General features: G+C 49.5%; 3 protein-coding genes across 5 annotated transcripts; 1 reads left to right on the top strand and 2 right to left on the bottom strand.

Moving 5' to 3' along the window:
- Nucleotides 1-405: 405 nt before the first annotated feature.
- On the bottom strand, nucleotides 406-6,425 carry CA9 (carbonic anhydrase 9). 2 transcript variants are annotated; one of them, XM_079926863.1, is made up of 11 exons: nucleotides 5,877-6,425; nucleotides 5,002-5,031; nucleotides 4,578-4,748; nucleotides 4,302-4,444; nucleotides 4,128-4,220; nucleotides 2,995-3,061; nucleotides 1,995-2,152; nucleotides 1,643-1,787; nucleotides 1,486-1,512; nucleotides 958-1,039; nucleotides 406-826 (listed from the first exon to the last, which is right to left on the bottom strand). In XM_079926863.1, the coding sequence occupies exons 1-11, from the start codon at nucleotides 6,241-6,243 to the stop codon at nucleotides 760-762; spliced, it is 1,350 nt and encodes a 449-aa protein (XP_079782989.1). In that variant the 5' UTR covers nucleotides 6,244-6,425; the 3' UTR covers nucleotides 406-759. The 2 variants fall into 2 exon arrangements, with proteins under 2 accessions (XP_079782989.1, XP_079782988.1); XM_079926862.1 differs by having other exon boundaries at nucleotides 4,128-4,444.
- Nucleotides 6,426-11,791: 5,366 nt separating this feature from the next.
- On the top strand, nucleotides 11,792-18,366 carry ARHGEF39 (Rho guanine nucleotide exchange factor 39). Its single transcript, XM_079927605.1, has 9 exons — nucleotides 11,792-15,190; nucleotides 15,402-15,496; nucleotides 15,763-15,883; nucleotides 16,145-16,263; nucleotides 16,863-16,933; nucleotides 17,185-17,313; nucleotides 17,476-17,705; nucleotides 17,959-18,047; nucleotides 18,231-18,366. Exons 1-9 carry the CDS (start codon nucleotides 15,053-15,055, stop codon nucleotides 18,244-18,246), a joined length of 1,008 nt encoding a protein of 335 aa, XP_079783731.1. The 5' UTR covers nucleotides 11,792-15,052; the 3' UTR covers nucleotides 18,247-18,366.
- A 325-nt stretch (nucleotides 18,367-18,691) lies between these two features.
- Nucleotides 18,692-21,764, bottom strand: CCDC107 (coiled-coil domain containing 107). Of its 2 annotated transcripts, none has more exons than XM_079927606.1 (6): nucleotides 21,558-21,764; nucleotides 21,309-21,469; nucleotides 19,505-19,568; nucleotides 19,326-19,416; nucleotides 19,117-19,229; nucleotides 18,692-19,033 (listed from the first exon to the last, which is right to left on the bottom strand). In XM_079927606.1, exons 1-6 carry the CDS (start codon nucleotides 21,661-21,663, stop codon nucleotides 18,816-18,818), a joined length of 753 nt encoding a protein of 250 aa, XP_079783732.1. In that variant the 5' UTR covers nucleotides 21,664-21,764; the 3' UTR covers nucleotides 18,692-18,815. The 2 variants fall into 2 exon arrangements, with proteins under 2 accessions (XP_079783732.1, XP_079783733.1); XM_079927607.1 differs by having other exon boundaries at nucleotides 19,505-19,565.
- Nucleotides 21,765-23,613: the final 1,849 nt, after the last annotated feature.

Below are 23,613 nucleotides of genomic sequence, written 5' to 3'. Positions count from 1 at the left end.
CAGGGTGAAAACCCAAAAGCCTCAGTGTGATTTTAAGCCTAAAGACCGAGCTTGTCCACACACACACACACAGTCATTCCAACAATATCGGTCATTTCTCCCTGCTTCCTGATAACATCTACATGAGGCAGAATCATGTCCCCCCACCAAAGATGTCCATACCCTAATCCTGTGAAATGTTACCTTACATGGGAAGGGGACTTTAGTTAAGCTAAGGATTTTGAGATGGGGAGGTTATCCTAGGTTAACTGGGTAGGCCCAACATAATCGCAAGGGTCCTTATAAGAGGGTGGCAAGAAGGTTAAAAGCAGTTGTAGGAGATGTGACAATGGAAGCAAGAGATTGGAGTGATGCAAGGAAGGGGCCACAAGCCAAGGAATGCTTGGCTTCTAGAAGCTGAAAAAGGCAAGAAAATATCCTCTCCTCAGGAGTGTCCAGAAGGAACCAGCCCTGCCAACACCTTGACTTTAGCCCAGAAGATTCATTTTGAACATCTGACCTCTAGAACTCTTAAGAGGATAAATTTCCGTTACCACTGTCTGTGGTAATTTGTTACAGCAGCAATAGGAAATGAACACACCATCCTGTTGATTTGGGGAACAAGGATACGCCTTCCACAGACTTTATTAGAAATATTTATTTAAAAAATATATCTTTGGAGGCTTAAAAGGAAGTAGTGTAATGGGCAGGACAAAGTCTCCAGCTCCCCCTCAGATTCCTCTGGCCAGCTTCTCTGCACATTCTCCAAGTTGCAGGCCTCTAAGCAACAGTCTCCGTGACCTCTGCCGGGTGGTACCTGACACTTCCTTTGGTCCCACTTGGGTGTCTACACAACAGGGAACCCTAATCAGAAATCTCACCAAGGATGAGCTCATTTGCATGCAATTTGCATGAAGCTGTTCTGGACTCCACTTGGGCAGCAGGGGCTGGGCCTGAGGGAGAGGGTTAGTAAAATACCTTTGCTGCCTTCTCATTTGCACAAGGAAGGCGATGCTGGTAACCGCAAAGAGAAGGCCAAAAACCAGGGCCAGGATGTCTCCTGGAGGGAGGAGGAGAGAGACTGCCTCAGGGAGTGAAGAGGAGTCTGTAGGTTCCCTCAGAGCCTCTTCCACCTGAACCGCACCCCTGCCCCAAATTCTCCAGCTGCCCCCAGCATCTCCGAATCCAGCAGAGGCCAGCAAAGGGATGGGGGTGGATACACAAGAAGGGGTAAGATGAGCACTTTTTTCCTCTCTAAAAACAAAACGAAAGAGGTTGTTTGGGAAGGAGGATGCAAGGAGATTTCTGGAGCTTCATTCTGACCAACTCTTGCACTGGGGACAACAGGGGAACCCCCCTGCCTTGATCTGACGCTATCCTATTGGGGTTGGAGTGTGCTCTGCAGAAATGGAGAGGTAGCAGTGGTGGTCCTGACTAGCCCCTGAGGCTGGATGGTGCCAAGGGATGCCCCCAGCCTCAGGAACCAGAGGAGGGGCACAGACTCACCAGCAGCGAGACAGGAATTCAGGTGGACTGAGGAGAAAAAGGAGACATTAGAGCCAGGGGTGGTGATCACCAGTGACAGACAAATGAGGACACATGGGGAGGATGAGGGACCTGTGGCTGGGGGCAGGGGGCATGGCATCAGTAGACAAAGCTGCACCTGGCTCAACGGTCCCAGGGCTGCTGTCCACTCCAGCAGGGAAGGAGGCCTCAATTATTCGCCCATTCAAAGGCTGTGTAGCTCGGAAGTTCAGCTGTAGCCGAGAGTCATCAGGTCCCCACAGGGAGTCAGAGAGGGCATGGAGCTAGGGAGGTCAGCAGACAGTGGGGGTGGGCTCATGACACAGAAGCAAAAGGGTCACAGGCTTACAGCCAGCACCTCAGGGACCCACTGTCCACGTCTCCCTCATCTCCAACACGGCCACTTCATCTCTTTATGCCTCCTCTTTCTCACCTCCACCTACAACCCTTTCCCCCTCATCCCCTATGTCACCACCACACCCCAGCCCCACCTGCTTAGCACTCAGCTTTACTGTCTGGTTGAACACAGTCCAGATGACTCCCTGGGCACAGGGGGGTGTGGTGAGAGACCCCTCATATCGGAAGTAGCGGCTGAGGTCAGAGGGCAGCAGTGCAGATACATCCAGTCCTGGGACCCAAGTCTCAGAGTCTGTGGAGAGGACCTGTGCTGGAGTCCCACATAGATTGACCCCCCCGGCCATACACACAACAAAGCTTTGGGGTACAGGAATACATTTTTATCTCCCAGAAGCCAAGCTGACTCAACTCCCAGAAACCACTTCTTCACTGAGTGTGTCCCTTCCCATAACTCAGCGCAAGACATGACTCAGGAGGTAGTAAAAGGCTTTGGGGCGCACAGAGTGAGAGAATTGCTCCCCTGGCCCTCCCTCTGAGTCTTCACTCTTAGTTTGCACACTGTGATAACACGCTGGAATGCAGATTTAAGCCCAGAGTAAATCAAAAGAGAAAATGCGTTGAATAACTTGTAAATAAATACCTATAACTTTAAAAACACACAAAACTCAAAAAACACAGTTCTCTCTAGTTTAGCAAAACTTAAGGTCCAGTTGGGCAAGTGAAGTTTAAAATGACCTAGAGTGACTGAGAAGGAAAGAAAGATTTCCAACAAAAGTATTAACAAATTTAAAATATTTGATGCTTATGAAGGAGTAATAGACATCTCTCAGAAAAATTTTAGACTCAACCAGACTCAACCCCTGAAAGTTCCAAACACTATTTTTTTGGTCTTATTTGGTTTTTGTCTTAGTTTCTGTTTGGTTTTTAAACATAAAGCCTGTAGCCAGCAGTTTGCCTTTGTCTGTTTGCCTGTGTTCAGCTTTATAGTTATTATCAAGGTCACAGTAGGCCAGTTCACATTTCAACCCTTCTGTGTGGGAGGGAGCCCTTCTCCATCCTCAGACCTGAGGCTCCCCAAGGGCGGTTCTTTATGAGCAAGGGTATCAAGGGTAGTGGCCAAACCAACAAACTGACCTTCCTCAGCGATTTCTCCCAAATGTGACAGCAACTGCTCGTAGGCGCTGTTTTCTTCGGGGCCTTCCTAGGAGATGATAATGCAAGATAGATTCATACATGTATTTAGGGTTATGGCTGGAGGCCTGAAGGTGAGGTGGGTTCCCATAGTCCTCCCCCAGTTCCCAGCTCTGAGAACGCTGGGGGAACACAATATCTCATGTATTATTATTCAAGGTCAATATACTCCTACTTTGCAAACTGACGTAACTAGGCAGACTAGTTTTCAATGGCAAATTGGAGGAAGAGGAGGATGGTGGGTCACTTTACTAGGATACAAGGTTCTCAATGATGGGCTCTACTTACTTTTCCAATCTCACTCATCATTAACTCCACACCCATTCTATGTCCCCACCACAGGAAACCCCAATAAACTTTGTATTCATGTTAGCTCTGCATTCACCTTAATAATTCATGTGTTTGAGTTTTGGAGCCAGGACATGCTATTTCCAAGGTGCTTCTCTGAGCTTTGCGCTGTGAGGCTGGCGATCATGAGTCAGGGAGGGAGTGAGCCTAACAGGTGTTTCACCATCCACAGGTGTCTCACCATCCCTCCAACCTACTAGCCTCCTCTAATCATTGTGTATGTACTCCTGATCAGTACAGGTCCAAAGAGGTCACTAAATGCTTCTCTAGACAATATGGCATTTTGCAAAGGGGAAATTATGGGTTATAAGAGTATTAGACAAATGACTCTTCCTTATGTCCATTCTACTGCATCTGCCATTCCCCGAATGGGCCATATTCTGAGTCTTTACATGTACCGTTCGCTCTGCATGGAATATCTCCTTTTCTTTCCCACTAGTGAAGGCTTCAAGTTTCACCTCCTCTGTGAGGACTTCCCTGACTACCTTGTTGACTCTGCGTCCTGTGTATATGTCTATCCTGTCAGCCTCCCTCACTGGCTGTGGGGAGACAAGGATCCACAGTTTCGGAACCTTTTGTTGGAGCCCAGCTCACAGTGGGTGTTAATGAAAGAACTAATGAGTAAATGAAGATGATAGCCAGGTGCGGGGTGGGGGTGGGTCTCTGGGGCAAGATACTCTGAGCCCGAGGGCTGGGGAAGCAGGGGTGGGGGTGTCCAGGGCTGGTACCTGCAGAAAGGCAGCCAGCACGGCCAAGCCTCCCGGGCGCCCCAAGGCCTCGTCAGCTTTGGCAAATGCAGTGCTGAGGTGAACCACATGGATCTGGAGAGGACACGGTAGGAGTGGGCGAGATCCCCTACCCCGCGCCCCACTTCGACCCTCCGCGGACAGCTGCGCGCTCACCTCGGCAGGGAAACGGTGACCGCCAACCGTGTGCTCCGAGCCCGGGCGACCCGCAGCCCCCCAGTGCAGATGCAACTGCAGGGCCCGGTACTCCTGCCCGGGACCTAGGGCCATCTCCAGCCCGGGAGGCAGACTCAGCTGCACTGCGTGGTGAGAGGCAGGTGAGCCGGGCCCGCCCCTCTCTCCGCAGAGCGCGAGCCTAACTCCCAGGGACAGTCCCTCATCCCCAGCTAGCCTCCGCCCCTTCCCCGAGGCTCCGCCCCGAGACCGCCTCACCGGTGTGGCCATTGTTGCGCAGGCGCAGTTCTGGTTGTGGCGGGAGCTCAAAGCCAAGGAGTTCCAGGGTTCGCAGGGCTGGGCAAAACGCGGTGAGTTCTGGACGGATATCTACCGGGGACTGAAAACGGCCAGCGCAGGCGGGGGACACCTGGGGCCATGGCGGAGCGCCTGGAGTGGGAGAGTATGTACAGGAAGTTTGATGACACGATCAGGAACTTTTAGGGAAGCTGAGTAGAAAAAGTGATGGGGTCGAGTCAGGAGGCATCCAGACAGGAGATAGAAATAAGGGATGTGGAGGGAGAGAGGCAGCGGGTGGTGTCAGGGACTGGCAGACGCGGATGCGGGGGAAGAGGGCGGGGGGTGCAGGCACTAGCAGAGCTGAGTGCCCACATTGGGTCTGTGCAGGGGGTGGGTGTCTCACCTCCATAACGCCAATGACTGTGGTCATCCCCTGCATAAATAAGAAGAATGAAGAAGCTGATCTTTGAGCCCAGTCCCTCGCCAGCGGCCAAAAGGAGGTGGGTCTCCTTCACTAGCAGAGGTTCACAAATTCAGATGTCTTACAGAAGCATAGCAGGTAACAGAAATGCCTGAAGCAGGCCAGGTGTAAAGCACTATAGATGGCAGCCAAGTAAAACGCCACAGCTTGACGGGCCACACAAAGATCCCGCTGGCCCCGGAGATACCAGTTTGCGACCACTGTCTCAGGGTCTCTAAAATGGGTGGAGGCCTCAGTTCCCAGGCCCAAATCAGTAGACCTTTTTCTCCCTTATTCATCCCTCCTCCCCACTCATCCTGTTCCCTTTCTGGTCTCCAGCTCGTTTTCCAAAGTTCCTGGCTTGAGAGTCAAGATACCAGGTTCTCCTACCTGCTGTTTCCTTAGTCCTAGGTCTCAGTTTCCTCATCTGTAGGCTGAAGATGAGGTGATTTCTACAAGCCCTTCCTGCTCTTCCTCTGGTACACCCCCGTCCTTCCTCTTCTCTCCCCTCATACTCTTACTTCTCTCCACCTTTGTTTTCTCTCCACATTCCTATCTTTCTCCTCTCCAGCCTCCCCCTTTCTTCTTTCCCGTCTCTTCCTGCTTACCTCTCTCCATCTGTGCCCCTTTTTGTCTCCCCATCTAGCTCTGAAAGGGGGTAAAGGGCTAGTGGCATGGGAGCCCCTGGGGTTGGGAAAAACTACCATCAGAGTACAGGCTCCTCTCCTTCCCTGAATAATCCCTACCTGGGTTGGGGTTTAATGAGGGGAAGCATCAACCTCCTGGAGCCTAGATTTGCAGAGCTGATGACCACTTACCTTTTTTGTCTCTGTGGGCATTATTCTGGGGGCCTTGAGTATCCCTGGGAGTCTCAACAGTAGGTAGATCCTCTATCTTCAGAGAATCCTCTTCTCCTGCTTCAGTCTTCATTCCAGGTGGATCCAACTTTCCAGGTGGGTCCTCCTCTCCAGGTATATCCTCTTCACTGGGCAGGTCCTCCTCACGCAGTGGATCGTCTTCCCCAGATGAATCTCCTCCTGTGGTGGGAGCCCCCTGCATCCAGAGCAGGCTCTGGGGATGGGCAGGCACCAGGAGGAGCAGTAATAACAGCAACTGCACAGCGGGGCCTGGGGCAGGGGCCGGGATCCACAGAGGGAGCCAGGGGCTGGGGCACAGGGGAGCCATGCGGCTGACTGTGGGGTGTCCTGGGACACGGTGTGTACGGTCTGTACGTGCATCAGAAACAGGAGCTGGATGGGGGAGGAGCAAGCCTGGAGGGGAGCAGACTGGCTCACAGAAGGCCCTTTTGTAGAGATGGAGCCAAAGCCCTGCAGGTCTGTCTGGCCCTGTGCCCCCTCCCTGATAGCAAAGTTGGGCATGGGGTGGAGTGAGCGGCAGGTATGTGCGCAGGTAGAAGGTTATCAGGGTCATGGGCTCAGCTTGGAACCCAAGGCACCACCTGGCACTATACAGGTTCTCCCTGGCACCGCCTGGCTGCTCGCCAGCCAACCTCAGCTAACCCTGGCCTGCTTCCCAGTCCCAGGCAGCTGGGGACCCCACGTCCTCTGGCTGAGAGGGGAAGCAGCCCATATATACATCCCTGGCCCAGCCAGGGAGCAGGTGAAGGGGTAGGGCAAGCTGTGGGGGGAGTCTGGGGGTGGGAGGGTGGATGGATGAGTAGGTGGGAGGCGAATTTGAGTATGAATGGAAAACTGTATATATTTATTAGAGAGTCTGATAGGTTTAAACTAAATGTATTATTCATCATATTACACCTTTGCTCAAAAACCTCCATTGGCTTTCCACACTCTACCAAAGTATCTTCTATCTGCCCATCTTCTCCCTCTAGTTGACTTCCAAGTCCCCTCAAAATACTACCAAAGAGACTTTTCCATCTTTTCTCCTACTACTCTCCCTCATACCCTAGCCAAATTAAACTATTCATTTTTTACCCAAACCTTTGACCACCTTTGTTCATTTAGTTCTCACTGCTGGGAATGCCTTTCACTCTTCTATTTATTTAGCATCTACCATATGTCAGGCATTGGGCTAATAGACTAGATGTATGGAAATGAATAAGACGCAGTCCCTATCCCGAGGAGCTTGCTGTCTTGTGAGTGAGGGCAAAAATCATCATAATATTTGGGGGAGAGAGATGAATTCTGCCTCAGAAAGTAATACAGAAGTAGGCAAAATTTGATCAGGGCTTAAAGAAGTAGCAGTTCAATTGGTTTAAAAAAGAATGGGGAAGGGGCTTCCCTGGTGGCACAGTGGTTGAGAGTCTGCCTGCCGATGCAGGGGACACGGGTTCGTGCCCCGATCCGGCTGGGCCCGTGAGCCATGGCCGCTGAGCCTGCGTGTCCGGAGCCTGTGCCACGACAGTGAGAGGCCCGCGTACCACCAAAAAAAAAAAAAAAAAAAAAAATGGGGAAAATGGCATTCTGGGCAAAAGGGAGGCACCAAATACTTTGAGCAGAAGAATGACAGAATCCAAATCTCATTCTAGGTTATGTTGAAGGGTAGTGTGGAGTACGAATTGGAGGGGGAAAGTGGGTGCAAGGAGATGAATAGTGAGAGGACCCCAACAATGGGCTGGGATTCCCAGTCTGCCTATTCACTTAACATTTGGTAAGCTTCCTCTAGTCCTCCAGGCACTGTTCTAGACCCTAGGGATGCAGCATTGAACTGGAGAACAGCCTCTGCTGTTCTACAGCTCACATTCTAATAAGGCCCCTATGGCTTCAACAAACCAGAAGAGAGTAAGGCCATCTCAGGAGATCCTTATCTGGGGCTAACATTCAGTAGGTACAGACACCAGTATGGTTGTATAGGTAATTAAATATATTGAAATATTTATAATCTGGTTTGTAACTAGTCCCTAACTCCAGGGTGCTCCTGCTACCCCACTCCTCCCTAGGGACTGTCCTGACCTTATGAACTCACTAAAGAAGTAATGCTTGACACAGCAGGGGCTCCAGGACCCCACTTGAATGCCCCAACCAGTTTCCACTCTGGTAGGTCAGTAGTTGTGCACGAATGCACCCACTAACATGTTAAACAGCTTTACTATCTCCTCTGTCTAAATCCCTTCTATTATTCAAAACTCAGTTCATACAACCACTATGGAGAACAGTATGGAGGTTCCTTAGAAAACTAAAAGTAGAACTACTATATGATCCAGCAATCCCACTCCTGGGCATATATCTGGAGAAAACCATAATTTGAAAAGACACATGCACCCCAATGTTCATTGCAGCACTATTTACAATAGCCAAGACATGGAAGCAACCTAAATGTCCATCGACAGAGGAATGGATAAAGAAGATGTGGTCCATATATACAGTGGAATGTTACTCAGCCATTAAAAAAGAATGAAATAATGCCATTTGCAGCAACATGGATAGACCTAGAGATTATCATAGTTAGTGAAGTAAGTCAGACAGAGAAAGACAAATATCATATGATATCACTTATATGTGGAATCTAAAAACACATGATACAAATGAACTTATTTACAAAACAGAAACAGACTCACAGACTAGAAAACAAATTTATGATTACAAAGGGGAAGGTGGAGGGGAGGGGTAAATTAGGAGTTTGGGATTAACCTATACACACTACTATATATAAAATAGATAACCAACAAGGACCTACTATATAGCACAGGGAACTCTACTCAATATTCTGTAATACCCTATATGGGAAAAGAATCTGAAAAAGAATGGATATATGTATATGTATAACTGAGTCACTTTGCTGTACACCTGAAACTAACACAACACTGTAACTCAACTATACTCTAAGATAAAATAAAAATTAAATAATAAAAAAAAAGACTCAGCTCAAAGGCCATCTCTTCTAGGAGGTCTTGCTTGACCAACTTTACACCACAGGAAGAGATTTCTGGTGCCTCTGAACCACCACAGTTCTTTGCCCTCACTAACAACCTTGTCTAGCATCCAATTCATATTAAGGTGATTTATGACATTATATCTGCTCCAATAGCCTTGAGGTCCATAAGGGCAGGGTCCAGTATTTGATTGATTGAGTCTGTCTTTTGTTCAGTATTACTTTATTATTGATCATTTTTCTCTCTGCAGATCACCGAGACAGGGCTTGAGAAAAACCAAACTAAATGCCTTCCCTGCCCTCAGGGAGCCCATTGTCAATGGCCTGTGTGTGTCAAACCGCAATTATTCCAGGAGCAGGACATCACATTTCTACAGCACCCCAAACTGTCTGCCTTGTCAGAGTGACTGTCATACTGTATGCCAAAACTTGTATGGCTGAACAAGCAGTCTTCTTAGGAGGTAGTCAGCCTAACGATCTAGGTTGCCATTTCTGGAGCTAAATTAAGAGCCATCCATGGCAATCTGATCCAGTGTGAACTCCTGATGGTCAGCTCATTGTCTTGGTCAGCTGTGTTGTCAGAACCTTGGTTGGACCCAGACACATGGAAAGTACATGGTAATATCTAAACTGGATGGGCCTGGACAAGACAGAATGTGGTAACGACTAATCTAGTTGAGGTGGAGGAGGTCATGGGAAGCATGGAGGACAGAAACACCATGCTAACTGAAGTCTGGAGTCTGTATGTCTAGAACTTTCTCCAACACCAATCTTAGTTTTATTTCATTTTCCCTCTTTCCAAATGTTTTGAATGTTTCCACCTTTTTCCTTTTTAGATCTCCATCAGGGTCTCCTTGTACAATTCTCCTTGGCACTTCTATGTGTCCACATGTCTCCCCTCCATCTCTGCTGCTTTTTCTCAGTATTTCAGAGTCCAGATTGCATCTAGGTACAGCTCCCTCTGTGTTACAGCTCCCTAATTTCCCAAGTGCCATTCTCCATGGTGCTGTCTCTTTCTTGAGCTCTCTGTCTCTGTGTGTGACTATGTCTCTGGTCTGGGTGGGGAATGTGGACTCTGACCCAAGATCGTGCTTTTGCAACTGGGAGTCTGCCAAACCCTGAAACAGGTTTGAGCTCCCAGAGTCTTGTTTCCTGAGTCTCCTCAGGGACAGAGTGTACTCAGGACTGATTGACTAAGGACACCCCCTCCCCCCACCCCGGCCTGACACACGACCTCTCTGTGGTTGTTTAAGGCCAAGTTTTTGGTCATTAGGGTCTATGTCTTAAGACATCGAGGGCCATGTCTCTGCTTATCCCAGGGCTGCAGAGGAGGGAGCTATTTGCTGGTGAAGTAGGAGGAAAAAGAGCCCCCTATTCCCCAGACATGGATTGGAAGCAAAGACAAATCACAGCCCTTCTGGGGCCCTGGGGACTCACCTGTAGTTCTGGCCCAGCTCACCATCAGTATTATTTTCCTAGGACTGCTGTAACAAATTAACACAAACTGGGTGGCATAAAACAACACAGATTTATTCTTTCAGAGTTCTGGAGGCTAGAAGTCTGAAATTAAGGTGTTGGCAGGGCCCTGTTCCTTCTGAAGGCTCTAAGGCCTCTTCTAGCTTCTGGTGGCTCCAGGCATTCCTTGGCTTGTGGCTGCAAAACTTCAGTCTCTGCTTCTGACTTCACATGGCCTTCTTCTCTTGTCCTTATGTCTTCTACTGGATGTCTCTTATAGGAACACTTACCATTGGATTTAGGGCCCACCAGGATAATCCAGGATGATCTTAAGATTCTTAATTTAACTACATCTGCAAAGACCCTTTTTCCAAATAAGGTCACATTCACAGGTTCTAGGGGTCAGGACATGGACACATCTTTATGGGGGCCACCATTTAGCCCACTACACCATCAGCCATTTTGGAACTGAAGTGGGTGCACGGGATGAGAAGGAATGAGCTTGTGCTGGGGACCTTCATGTCTTCTGCCCATATCCCTCTTCATGTCCTTTGTAGGCAGTTTCATTTACTCCCATAGCTTCTATACTTGAGGACAGCCAAGTATCCCCAGGTTGGACTACCCCATGTCAGATCTATAACCACCCGCCAAATGGATATCCCCACTTGGATGTCCCACAAGTATCTCAAATTCAACAGGCCTGTAGCCGAATTCATTTGTCCCCAAAACCTCTTCTTCCATACTCCACCAAGTGGTCTAAGCCAGGAGCCTGGTGCCATCTTTCATCTTTTCCTTCACGTCTGAAGGAAAGTCAAGTCATCAAGCACTATGGATTCTACCTTCTAAACTTTTCATCCTCATTTTTCATCCTAGTCCACACTTCCATCACCTCTTACCTGGGTAACTGCACCAGCCTCCTAATGGGTCTTGCTGAGTCCAGCTAGCCAGGGTGATCTCTCTAAAATGCACATATAATCTCACTCCCTATTTAAGACCTCTGAATGTTTCCCATTGCCCTTAGGATAAAGTCCATAGTACTACTTGACATGGCCTTCAGAGGGCTGCCATTGCCCTGTTCTCCTTGATGGGTTTGCAACCTAGGTGGGTCCAGTCAGAGTGAAGCTCTCTGTCTCAAGTATTTGATAACTGAGGGAATTCACTTTCACTTTGTCCAGACATGGATGAGGAAACACACAGCCTCTGGAACTGTGGGCAGCCACCTTGTAACCCCAATGGAAGCCAGCCTTAAGATGATAAAACCATGGAAGGCAGAGTAGAATGGTAGAAAGCAGTCCTTGGTGATTTGACTGAGCTGCTGGATTAAGCTAACCCAAGTCGTCCCCCCCCCCCCGCCTCCCCCCCCCCCCCAGTATCTGGACTTTTCAGTTGCATGAGCTGATAAACTATCTTATCTTATCGTTTAGCCACTTTGATTTACGATTACTTGTGACACAGTCTTACTGATATAAATTCCCTCTATGGTTTGGCCTGTGTCTACCTCTCCAGTTTCCTTTCTCATCACACTTTCCTTTGCAATCTGTGCTCTAGTCTTATTAAACTTATAGCAGTTCCTTGAATGCATTGCATGCGTGTGCATGTGTGTTTTATCTCCGAGCCTTTGTCCATGCTATTTGTCTCTCTGTCCACCGCACCCACATTGCCGGCCCTGCCTAGCCAGGTTTTGTTTTGTTTATCCTCCTGGCATCCTTCAGTTCACATGTCACTTCCTCCAAGAAGCCTCCCTGACTCCTAGGCTAGGGCCAGTCCCTTCACTCCTGCATGCATAGAAGCCTATATTTCCTTTGTAACATGTATCTCACTTTATGGTGACTCCTTACCATGTGTGTCATGCTGGATTAAAAGCATTCATAAGGGCAGGGGTCACATTTCTCTTGTCCCCCATTTCATCTCCATGCCTGGCATAAGACCTGGTGCGTGAGAGGCATTTAATTTTTGTAGAATGACTGGTAATTATTATTCAAAGCATCCCTAGGGCTTCTCCAGTGAGTTGAAAGCAGAGGTTGAGGGTAATTAAAGGACAGAGGAAATAAAATTTTTTTTGGCCGAGCTACGTGGATTGCGGGATCTTAGTTCCCTGACCAGGGATTGAACCTGGGCCCCCAGCAGTGAAAGCACCGAGTCCTAACCACTGGACTGCCAGGGAATTCCACCCCCCCAATTATTTTTATTTTTAAAAGTTATTTATTTATTTATTTGCGGTACGCGGGCCTCTCACTGTTGTGGCCTCTCCCGTTGCGGAGCACAGGCTCCGGACGCGCAGGCTCAGCGGCCATGGCTCACGGGCCCAGCCGCTCTGCGGCATGTCGGATCTTCCCGGACTGGGGCACGAACCCGTGTCCCCTGAATCAGCAGGCGGACTCTCAACCACTGCGCCACCAGGGAAGCCCTAAATTTATTTTTTAAAATTAATTAATTAATTTATGGCTGCGTTGGGTCTTTGCTGCTGCTGCGCGCAGGCTTTCTCTAATTGTATCGAGTGGGGGGCTACTCTTCACTGCAATATGAGGGCTTCTTATTGCGGTGACTTCTCTTATTGTGGAGCACGGGCTCTAGGCGCGCGGGCTTCAGTAGTTGTGGCTCAGGGGCTCTACAGCACAGGCTCAGTAGTTGTGGTGCATGGGCTTAGTTGCTCCACAGCATGTGGGCTCTTCCCAGACCAGGGCTCGAACCCGTGTCCCCTGCATTGGCAGGCGGATTCTTAACCGTCTTCCCTGGCCCCTCTTTCCTTTGGCTTTAGGGGAGAGCTGCGGGCAGAATATGGTGTGCCTGACTTGCTCTGTGGGACACTGGGTCCCCAGGGAATCAGTTGTCTCCAAGTGTCCTCACTGTGTCTTGCTCAGCTTTGCCCTCTTCTTCCTCAAAAGTTGAGTGATTTCCCAACCTGAGCTCACAGCAGGCTCTATTCCCCTGTCCTCTTCCATCCACCTAAAGCACGTTCGCACACTGGCAGGATACCCAAACACACCCATCACTGACTGCGCCCTGGGAGTGTGCTCTGTTCCCATTACCTGGGCTCATGGTGATACCAATTGTCATGAGATTATCTGCCCCCTTCCACCCTTGAGCTCTTAGTGTGGACTGTCCCACATTCACCTGAGACAGTGTAGCCAGTCCTCCACCTATGTGGCATCACCAGTTCCCCTGTGACCTGTCCAAGGTACAGTCTGACCCAAACTCTCTCTTGCCTCCATCGAGCCCTTCAAGTTTTTCCCTGATCTAAGGCCAGCATTTCTCCTTCCTCAGCATACTTAGAATGTCAGAGAGCTAGAGGCGGCCTCAGAATCCTGACAATACCCTGGTTCTTGGCTTCGGGCCCAGATTCTTAGGAGTCCTCAGTGGTAGGAATAGGGTCTAAAGTTTCTAACATTTTGCTTTTTAATAGCATTTTTTTCTAATTACAAAGTAATGCACGCATGCTCAAGCAGAAAACTTGGAAAAAGCAGAAAAGTATAAGGGAATTTTAAAAGTCACCCTATTTATCCCATTCACCCCCTCAGTGGGCCAGTGCCTGGAACAGATTTGGTGCGTAATAAATATTTGTTGAATGAATTATCTTTGATCCCATCACCCAGAGATAAAAGCCACAATCACCTTTCGATTGTTTATCCTTCCAGTCATAGATATGTTATACTACCTAAATAAGATCATATTGTACACAGTTTTATGGCCTGCTTTTTTTCTCTCGTCAATACACTATGTGTTTTCCCATATTGATAGCTTTTTTACATCATTAATGCTTTCATATTATTCTTCAAATGGCTCTACCATAATTTTCCCAGCCAATTCTCTACCATTAGGCATTTAAGTGATTTCCAGTTTTCTGTTGTTACAACATCTTGCCACCCATCCTAGTACATATGTTTTTGTCCACATATCTATTTTTTAGGATGCATTCCTAGAAGTGGAATTGCTGGGTTAGAAGAGTAGGCACATTTTAAGATATCTCATGCATACTGACAAAATGGCACTGCTAATTTACCCTCCAAGGCTATTGCCAGTTTTCAAAAAGACCTAAGTAAGTAAAGAAAATCTGGTACATTTTATCTGTGGACTAGGTAACACAGACTCATCAACTCTAAGCTTTTGGCCAGAATTACAGCAATTCCGACCCACCATGTTAGTTATTGACACTTGCTGACCGGAAGCTAACTGGCTATCAGGTTTTGGATCAGTATGGAAAGAGAAAGCAAGTTAGTGACTTAAAGCCTATCAACTTTTCCGGGGGCCAAAATATTCAAAACCTGGTGACCCGTGAGGATTCCTAGTAATAAAAGCATTGGGGACAACTGGACGCCGGTGTCTGGCATGGGCCCAGGACAGAATCTTAATTCTACAGGTGGGGCACTGCGACCCTGCCCGTGTCTAAACGCCCAACTCTCCTGACTCAAAGTCCACGCTGCTGCCCCAACTTAGTGCTACTCAAAGGAGGGCCACCCACTTGCCCCAACCTGCCCTGCCCCGAAAGGTGCCGCACACCGGCAGCGCCGCCCTGGCGGTGACCTGATGCGGTTCAGCTGGCAGCTGCGCATGCTCCGTCCTGCGCGCAGCCTCTAGGCGCCAGAGGGCGCGCTCCCCTCCAAGGCCCCGCCCCCACGGCCCCGCCCTCTGAGCCGTTGGGATTTGAATCTCCGGCGGGCTGCGGCTGGAAGTACCGACCCTCCAGTCCGGCATGGAAAGCCCGGGCCCCAGCGTACGGTGCCCGGTGCAAGAGCAGCGTGCCCGTTGGGAGCGGAAACGCGCCTGCACTGCCCGGGAGCTGCTGGAGACCGAGCGGCGCTACCACGAACAGCTGGGGCTGGTGGCCACGGTGCGGGGCCCGCACACCCTCCCGTAGGGGCGGGGACCCCTGGGTGTGAGAGGGCCCCTACGAGGTCGGTGACCCTGACTGGGGTACCGTGGGTCCTGACCTGGACGCCTGCACGTAGGGACCTCAGGCCGACTTACACAGTTTCTAGCGGCGCCTTGGCACTGGCTTCATGTTTCTGCGGACTGCATGCCGGTATTCTCTCCTTCCGCAGTACTTCGTGGGGATTCTGAGAGCCAAGGGCACCCTGCGACCACCAGAGCGCCAGGCCCTGTTTGGGCCCTGGGAGCTCATTTACGGCGCCAGCCAGTGAGTAGAAGGGGCGTGGGAAGAGAAAGGAGGGAGAGCTCTGGCCTCTGGCAGTGCACGGAGCTCAGAGTCGGAGCGACCCCGGTTCACATTCGGAGTCTGCCAGTTACCTCACTTGTGGTCTTGGCCCAGTGCCTTAATCTGCCCCAATTCTCCACCCGTAAAATGGGGTAATAGCACTACCTCCGGGGCAGGGGTAGGAGAATTAAAAGAGGTGGTGCTTGAGTAGTTCTTGGGCTGCTCTTTTATTGTCCTGACCTACGCAGAGAGCTGCTTCCCTACCTCGAAGGAGGGCGCTGGGGACAGGGGCTGGAGGGCTTCTGCCCCCACCTGGAGCTCTACACCCAATTTGCTGCCAACGCTGAGAGGTCCCGGACCACCCTGCAGGTAACCTGAAGATGACCTCAAGTCCTCCTTCCCCTCTTCCTCCATACATTGCCTCTTCATCTGCAGACCCAAACTTCATTTATACTGTTCCTGCATTTATAGAGCCCTGTGGGTGTCCAGCTCTGTACTAAGTTCCCTGTAGGGAGACGGGGTTCTCTCAGGAGCACACAGCTTCCTGAGGGCTGGGGATGTGTACACCGAAGAATACAATAGTAGGAGAGGCTTCTCTCCTTGCTGCCAACTCTTTCCCCGTCACTCTAGGAGCAATTAAAGAAGAACAAACGTTTCCGGAGGTTTGTGCGACTTCAGGAAGGTCGCCCTGAGTTTGGGGGCATTCAGCTCCAGGACCTGCTCCCTCTGCCTCTGCAGAGGCTCCAGCAGTGAGTGAACTCACCCTGACACAGCCAACTTCTCTTGGAATACTGAGTCTGTATGATTGCTGCTCTCAGCTTTGTGGGATTCCATGGGATTTGTCCCACTGTGTCTCTCCTGGGACAAATTGCTCCCAAAAACTTTTTGCAAGAGTAAATGTGAACCCACTGGAGTACCTGGGCTGTGCAGCCTCAGGCCCTTAGCTGGGATTGTGGAACTTACACTGAAGTGAGGGGCCTGTAATAAGGTTAGCAACAGGGTTTCTGGAGATGAAAGGCTCGCCTAGCTTAGAATTTGTCCCTGCGGATGAGTTAAGAACTTAGTTGTCTGTAGCATCCTCCTTAAGTTGATTAACTTTCACCTTGGGATCTGGCCTCCTGAACCTTGGTCAGTCTGCCCCTCTGACTCTTCAATGTGGAATGGAAGAGGGCCATGTGGTGTGAACCCAGGTTCTGAGTCTCAGATGAAAGAGGGGGATAAAATAGCCACAAGCAGGTCTTTCCTGGCTTTGCAACTGAAGTTTGTACAGGGGGTGATCTGTGTGTCAGGCAGAGGAAATTTTGCCCAGCTCTACTTCCCCTCGTAACTTCCAACTGTCTAATTCCAGGTATGAGAATCTTGCCATTGCTTTGGCTGAAAACACAGGTCCCAACAGCCCTGACCATGAACAGCTCACAAGTATGTTCTTGCTCCTCCACAGCAGTCCTTGGAGACTGCTTCTCTTGTATCCATTTCTGGTTCTGACCTCCAACAATGTCTGATATGCCCCTATCTTCCAATGACTTGTATACAATGTTCCTATTGCCCTACATACTCTTTAAGAAGTTAGACTCTGACCCTGGTCCTCTCTGGAATAGCCTGTCTTTCACCACCACCATTCACCCAAAGTCAAAGTTGTGTTGGGAGTGGGGCATGGAATATTATTCCAGGGGCTGCCCGGCGGATAAGTGACACTGCCCAGAGAGTCCACACCATCAGTCAGAAACAGAAGAATGACCAGCACCTCCAGCGTGTCCAGGCTCTGCTCAGTGGACGGCAGGCAAAGGGGCTTATCTCAGGTAGTCTGTGTGCTTCCCCTCAATCCTCAAACTACCCTTTTCCTACCCCCCATCCTCTCTTTTGCCAGCACATACCCCCCATTTCGTCAGCCTCCCTTTCCTTCTATTCCGTGCATCATGGTCCTGAAGCTGCACCAGAATAACAGCTCTCCCATCCCCCAGGTCGCTGGTTCCTACGCCAGGGTTGGCTGCTGGTGGTGCCTCCCCGAGGGGAGCCTCGGCCCCGAATGTTCTTCCTCTTCTCTGATGCACTCCTCATGGCCAAGCCTCGACCTCCATTGCATCTGCTGCAGAGTGGCACCTTTGCTTGCCAGGCCCTCTACCCCATGGCTGAGTGTCAACTCCACAGGGTCTTTGGCCACTCAGGAGGCCCCTGTGGTGGACTGCTCAGCGTAAGTAACAGGCGAGAGCCCTAGGTGAGGTAGGAGAGGCCCAAAATATACCTCAAGTGCCTGTGCACCATTCATCTCCTAGGCCTGGGCCCCCCTCACAGGAACTGAGCCACCTACGTTGAGAGCATAGTAGGGCTTGGGGTTCATACCTGGTTCTCACTTCAGCCCTAAATTACCTCAATGGAAACAGCAGGGCCTTTAGCTTAAGGCTGGACATTTCTGAGCCATGTGCTAAGAGGTGGTCTCTCCCTAGCTGTCCTTTCCCCACGAGAAGCTACTGCTTATGTCCACAGACCAGGAGGAGCTGTCGCACTGGTACCGCAGTCTGACTTTGGCCAGCAGGTAAGTTATTTTCCTTCAGAAGAGTGCTGTGGTGAGGCCCACAAGCTGGAGGCAGCAGTTTGGGGCCTCTCTCACGTCTGGAACTCACTCGCACCCCTCACCCCACTCCTCCATCCAACACCCTGGGTGGTTTTGTCAGAATAGAGTGCTCATGCCAGTGCCTGAACTATCTTCTCTCCACAGCAGCCAGAAGAACTAGAGGAATCTTACAAATTCGAGTCCAGGATACCTCAGAGTCGGGAGTACAAAGGAATCTTCTTCAGTACTAACAAAACACAGACTCTTCACAGTTTGAGAAGGGTCATTCTGTGTTTGCGTGAGACCAAGACACGCCATGTCATTTGAACAGCTCTTGAGAATCCGGACACCAAACCTGACCCAACTGAACCTCAGCTGAACCAGCTATTTTTATGTTGTATGTAGTTTCTATAATTTATTTTCCCACAGGATTTTAGTAAAGTTTTTTCTTTTTTGGAGAAGCTTTTTATCTCAGCTATGCAATATGAGAAAAGGGGTTTCTGTGCCCTGAAGGCTGGCATGACGGCGGCCTCAGGAATACAAAGAGAAGGACTGGAGCTCCCTCTGTCTTCTCAGCTCCTGCACTGGAAGACAGCCTCTTTATGTCCTAATAAGGGAAGCTTTTCAAGAAGGCCCAGTTGTTTTTAGGCACCTAGTATGGGTGTGTGTGTGTGTGTGTGTGACCAGCTGGAATGGAAAAAGCACACAGGATCATCCAGTCACAAGAACAGACTCTGTTTTACTAAACTGTCAGCTGTTGTCCCTCCTTCCCGGTGGGGGCTGTGACTGGGGCCCTTTTGCTGCAGCCTTCCGGCATCTTCTCCTTAGCCCCTGCTCCATTTCCCTGGGAGTAGCTAGGTTCCTCGTCCCTGTGCTCCAGTTTAGGGGCTCCTCCCAGGCCTGACTGTCACCAGCCTCTTCCTCGTCCTCCTCTATAGATAAGTCCTCAGGAAAGGGTGTGCTGGCCTCTGTGAAGAGGAAGATCAGGCATGTTCCAGTCTGAGAGGCTTTGTCTCTACCTCCACCAGACTCTCACCTCCCAACCCTGTACCTGGTTCTGGAACCTCCACACCCTTGTTTGGTTTGCTCTCTCGTAGCAGCTGGTGGATGGCCTGTAGCTTCATGTGCAAAAGCTCCTGCTGGGCTCCAGCCAGGGTAGTCACACTGCAGATATGTCCACTCAGAGGCTGCCCAATCTCTGTGCCCACCTCTCCCACCTACCACAAGTTCCCCTGGCCACAGGGTCATTGCTCTGCTTACCGCTCAAAAAGGGGCTCCAGCTGGGCCATCAGACTGTTCAGGTGTTGTTCTGTCTGGGCCAGCTGTTGTGTCAGCTGGGCCAGCTGTTGCTCTGGGGTAAGGGAGAAAAGGAGAGCAATGGTTACCAACCTTCTGCTGTCCCTTAATCCCCCCCAAGTACAGACTTCTGCAAAACCCACCTGACTGCAGTGAATCCTTCTTGCCTGCCTCCTCTTGGAGAAAAGTAGCCTCATCTTTCCCCTGCTGTGGAAAAAGGCAAGGGCAATGAGGTTCTCAATAACCTCACTCTTGGGGCTTCCCTGGTGGTGCAGTGATTAGGAATCCGCCTGCCAATGCAGGGGACACGGGTTCAAGCCCTGGTCCGGGAAGGTCCCACATGCCACGGAGCAACTGGGCCTGTGCGCCACAGCTACTGAGCCTGCGCGCTAGAGCCCGTGAGCCACAACTACTGAGCCCACGTGCCACAACTACTGAAACTTGCACACCTAGAGCCTTGTATACAATGTTCCTTGTGCTCTTCAACAAGAGAAGCCACTGCAGTGAGAAGCCTGCACACCTCAGCAAAGAGCAGCCCCCGCTTGCTGCAACCAGAGAAAGCCCACGTACAGTAATGAAGACCCAATGCAGCCAAAATAAAATAAATAAATTTACAAAAAAATAAGTAAATAAATTACCGCAGTCTCCAAAGCCAGAAGGAGGAGGAGGACAATTTCAGGTAGACAAAACTAGTGGGTTTTTACCTCAAAGAATCATAATCACAACTAGTCCAGCTCCTCAGCCAGGACAGGAAGCAACATGTCAGTATGCCCCACACGTGGTTGTTTAGTCTACTGAAACACTTCCAGGAAGGAGCAGCTGTCATCAGTTTGATAAAGTTCTGGTTGTTAGTTTATACACAAAGCCAGAAACTGTCCTGTGTGCATCTTCTTTTCATGGTACTGATCAGAGCCTTCCAAAATCATATCTTTTCAACGTGATAGCCCCTCAGGAATTTGAAGAAATTGGTCATACCCCGTCTTCTCTGGTTTAATAGTGCCAATCTTTTGCAGTCAGTGCTCATTTGACACGGTTTTCTCTAGTTTCTTTACTCTGGTTTGTTTTAAGAGCATGTACTGCTCTTAAAACAGTGCCCTCAAGAGAGTAACATTCTCCAGGAGTGTTCTGATCAGAAAATAAAGCACAATACCTCCTTCCTAGCATTGATTTGGGAAGTGGGTTATCACATCACACAACTGAACTTTGTCAAATAATAAACTGCTGCCAAATTATGTTTCTTTCATACTATACTTGGGTCCAAGAATAGAATTTATTATCTATCCTTGTAAAATTTCATCATTATATTCAGTCCCTCATTCTAGCCTGTCAAGTCTATTTTGGATCACGATTAGCCATCCCTTCTAGTTTCATATCATCTCCAAATTGGCTCAGCCCTCTATATTCCAATGCAAGTAAGTGATAGGGCCAGGGCTAAAGGGAGAGCCCTGGGAGGTACTACTTTCCATTTCAACAGTTTCAATCCACCACAATATACTGTCAGTTCACATTGCAGGGCCTCCTTCCCAAGGAGAACTTGAGACTGCTTGTTACCTCGAACTCTAAAAGCACTTTGGCTACAGTAATCAACTGCTCGTGCCAAGGTTGGAATCTCACCGGGAACTGCACTTACTGTAGTATGGACATTTGCTGGGTTCCAATCCCAGCTCCACCAGTTACTAGCTCTGGGTGGTCTTGAGCAAGTGACTAAACCTCTTCACTGGATTGTTGGGAGGATTAAATGTGATGATCATTATTTATTTACAATTTACCAAGGGCCCTTCACATCCACTACCACGCTGGATGCTCAAAATAACCCCATAATCTTAGAAAGCCAGGGAACTCTTGTCATTTTACAGACTGAAGGGAAAATGTGTCTTCTTCTTGGTACCATAGCGTCCCCCTGGGAGATTCAGGCTCGGGGTATCCCCACCCCTGGTCGTCCCGCACCTGTAAACACTTGTACAGCACAAAAGCCACGGCGGCTGCGGTGTACAGCGCTCCCAAGGGCAGTGCCCCGGCCCAGGCCCGCTCGCGCTGGTTCTTGGGCGGTGGCGGCGGCGGCCGCCGCCGGGTTTCCGTGGCCCCAGGGCCGACCTGGGCGGCGTCCCCTGAAGAGGAGGGCAGAAGCGGTCAGTACAGCTGGGGTTTGGGGCCTGTGGGCAGTCCCAGCCTCCCTCCAGCTGCCCTCGCTGGTACCTGGGTGTGCCCGGTGGTCGGGGCTGGTGCGGTCTCCGAGCACCTCGGGCAGCGCTGACACAAGTAGCAGCCCCAGCGAACCCGCGAGCGACACCACGCTCGCCATTGCAGGCAGACACCGCGAGAACCGAGGCGGCGCCGGCGTAGGTCGGACGCACCCGAGCGCTCCCGAGCCCGTTCAGCTCCGGGCTTCCCAGGAAGGTCACGCCCACCCAGTGTGTGGGCGGGGCCAGGCCTATTTGCATAGCACTGTGGGTCCAGCTTAGTTCATTTAAGAAATTAGTTCATTTCTTACCTCTATATAGGTATTCTGTTAGCCAGGATGTCTCCAGAAGCGTACAGTCTTAGAAGATTATAACTGGAAGTGGTTTTTATTTGCCACGCCACCAATTTCGTCACCCTAACCGAAAAATAAATTTCCCCTTGGAGCTATAAAAGGTTAGACCGCGAGACTCACAACGTAGCTTGTGCTGAAGGCCTGTTTCCTAGGCTACGAACTGGGGACTAGTTCCTTCTTTGCGCCTAGGGGAAAGTCCCCGGACCTCTGGCAGAGAGTGCCGCGTGCGCATGTACGTTAGACCTTCCCTGCTTCTCACGGTTAAGGCCGCTAAGAAGCGATCCCGCAACTGGTGGGAGAGCCGAGCGGCGTGTTGGTGGGGGTGTCATCCGTCTACTTCTATAGTTACGCAGGCAGTGCGCCATCGTGCGCACCAACCACACGGGGCTCATTCTCAGCGCGGCTACTTTTGTACCTTGCTAGAAAGTAGCAAGTTACACCCCTGAGCTACTTCTTATTCCTCCCCTTAACTACTTGTTCCTCCTGTATCATTTTTATGCAATTCCCATTTCGTGCGACGGCTTCCTCTTCCCCACCCTTGGCCTCTCACTGTTGTGGCCTCTCCCGTTGCGGAGCACAAGCTCCGGACGCGCAGGCTCAGCGGCTATGGCTCACGGGCCCAGCCGCTCCGCGGCATGTGGGATCTTTCCGGACCGGGGCACGAACCCGTGTCCCCTGCATCAGCAGGCGGACTCTCAACCACTGCACCACCAGTGAAGCCTCACGATAAGGTTTGATCTCTGCCTGGGCTAGAATCCTGCCTCTCCTATTTGACTAGCCGACCACCCAGAGGCAGCCTGGGCTGCAGAGCAGAGTAGTCCAATCCTCGACTCTAAGCCAGTTGACATAATCAATGTAAATAAGTGGTTCAGGCCAGGTGTAATAGGATAAATGGGCCCCAGCTGATTGTTGCCTTTAGGGAATTTGGGCCCACTATTGCCAGCTCTTCTGATTTTTTTCCAATAGATCAACAAATCGGGATTTCAAAATTTGGAAATCTCCAGTTTTTAAATGTTGACGAGGAATCAGTGGCAGACTTAGCATATTTGACACCTGAGAGATTTTTAAAAAGTCTCCTCTTCTATATAACAAAATTATTTTCAGTAATAATCAGGAAATGAAACAACAGTGTCCAGAAAAGAAACTAATAAGGGCCAGAAATTCAAACAGTGAATTATTTCTTTTGTTGAACTCTGTAGATACAATCTTGACGATATAAAAAAAATAGTTAAAATTAAATATACATTACAGAACAAGAAAGGGTAATGGGTTAATATTTCTTAGTTACATTATTGTTTTTTTTGAGAAAGGGGCAAAAAACTTATACTTACATTTAACCTGAGTAATGGATAACTCTAATTTCTTTTTTAAAGTTAACTTCTGCAAATTCGTCAAAAGTAATTTTTGCATATTCCTATTTAATAGAGAATACAGCTAGATTTGTCAATCTCCACGCACAGTTGATTAAAGAATGCCTTTTACTAATTTTCATATCAAAAAAGTTTCTTTCACATGAAGCAACAGACATACAAATAGGAAAAGAAAGTCTTAAACATAAAGATGTTTGGCAAAGATTCATTAAAATTCCATTTGTCAGTAAATTCCAGAAATTTTCAATACAAATAAAAACTAAGTGGTCACCTAGAATGACAGAATTAAAGTAACTCAACGTCATTTTATTTGACTTTTTAATCACTGTGCTACCATTGTTCATTGTAA

The sequence above is a fragment of the Stenella coeruleoalba genome (genome assembly GCF_951394435.1).
Source record: "Stenella coeruleoalba genome assembly, chromosome: 7".
NCBI lineage: Eukaryota > Metazoa > Chordata > Mammalia > Artiodactyla > Delphinidae > Stenella > Stenella coeruleoalba.
Note: the sequence above shows the minus strand (reverse complement) of the source record. Positions and strands in the feature narration are given on the sequence as shown.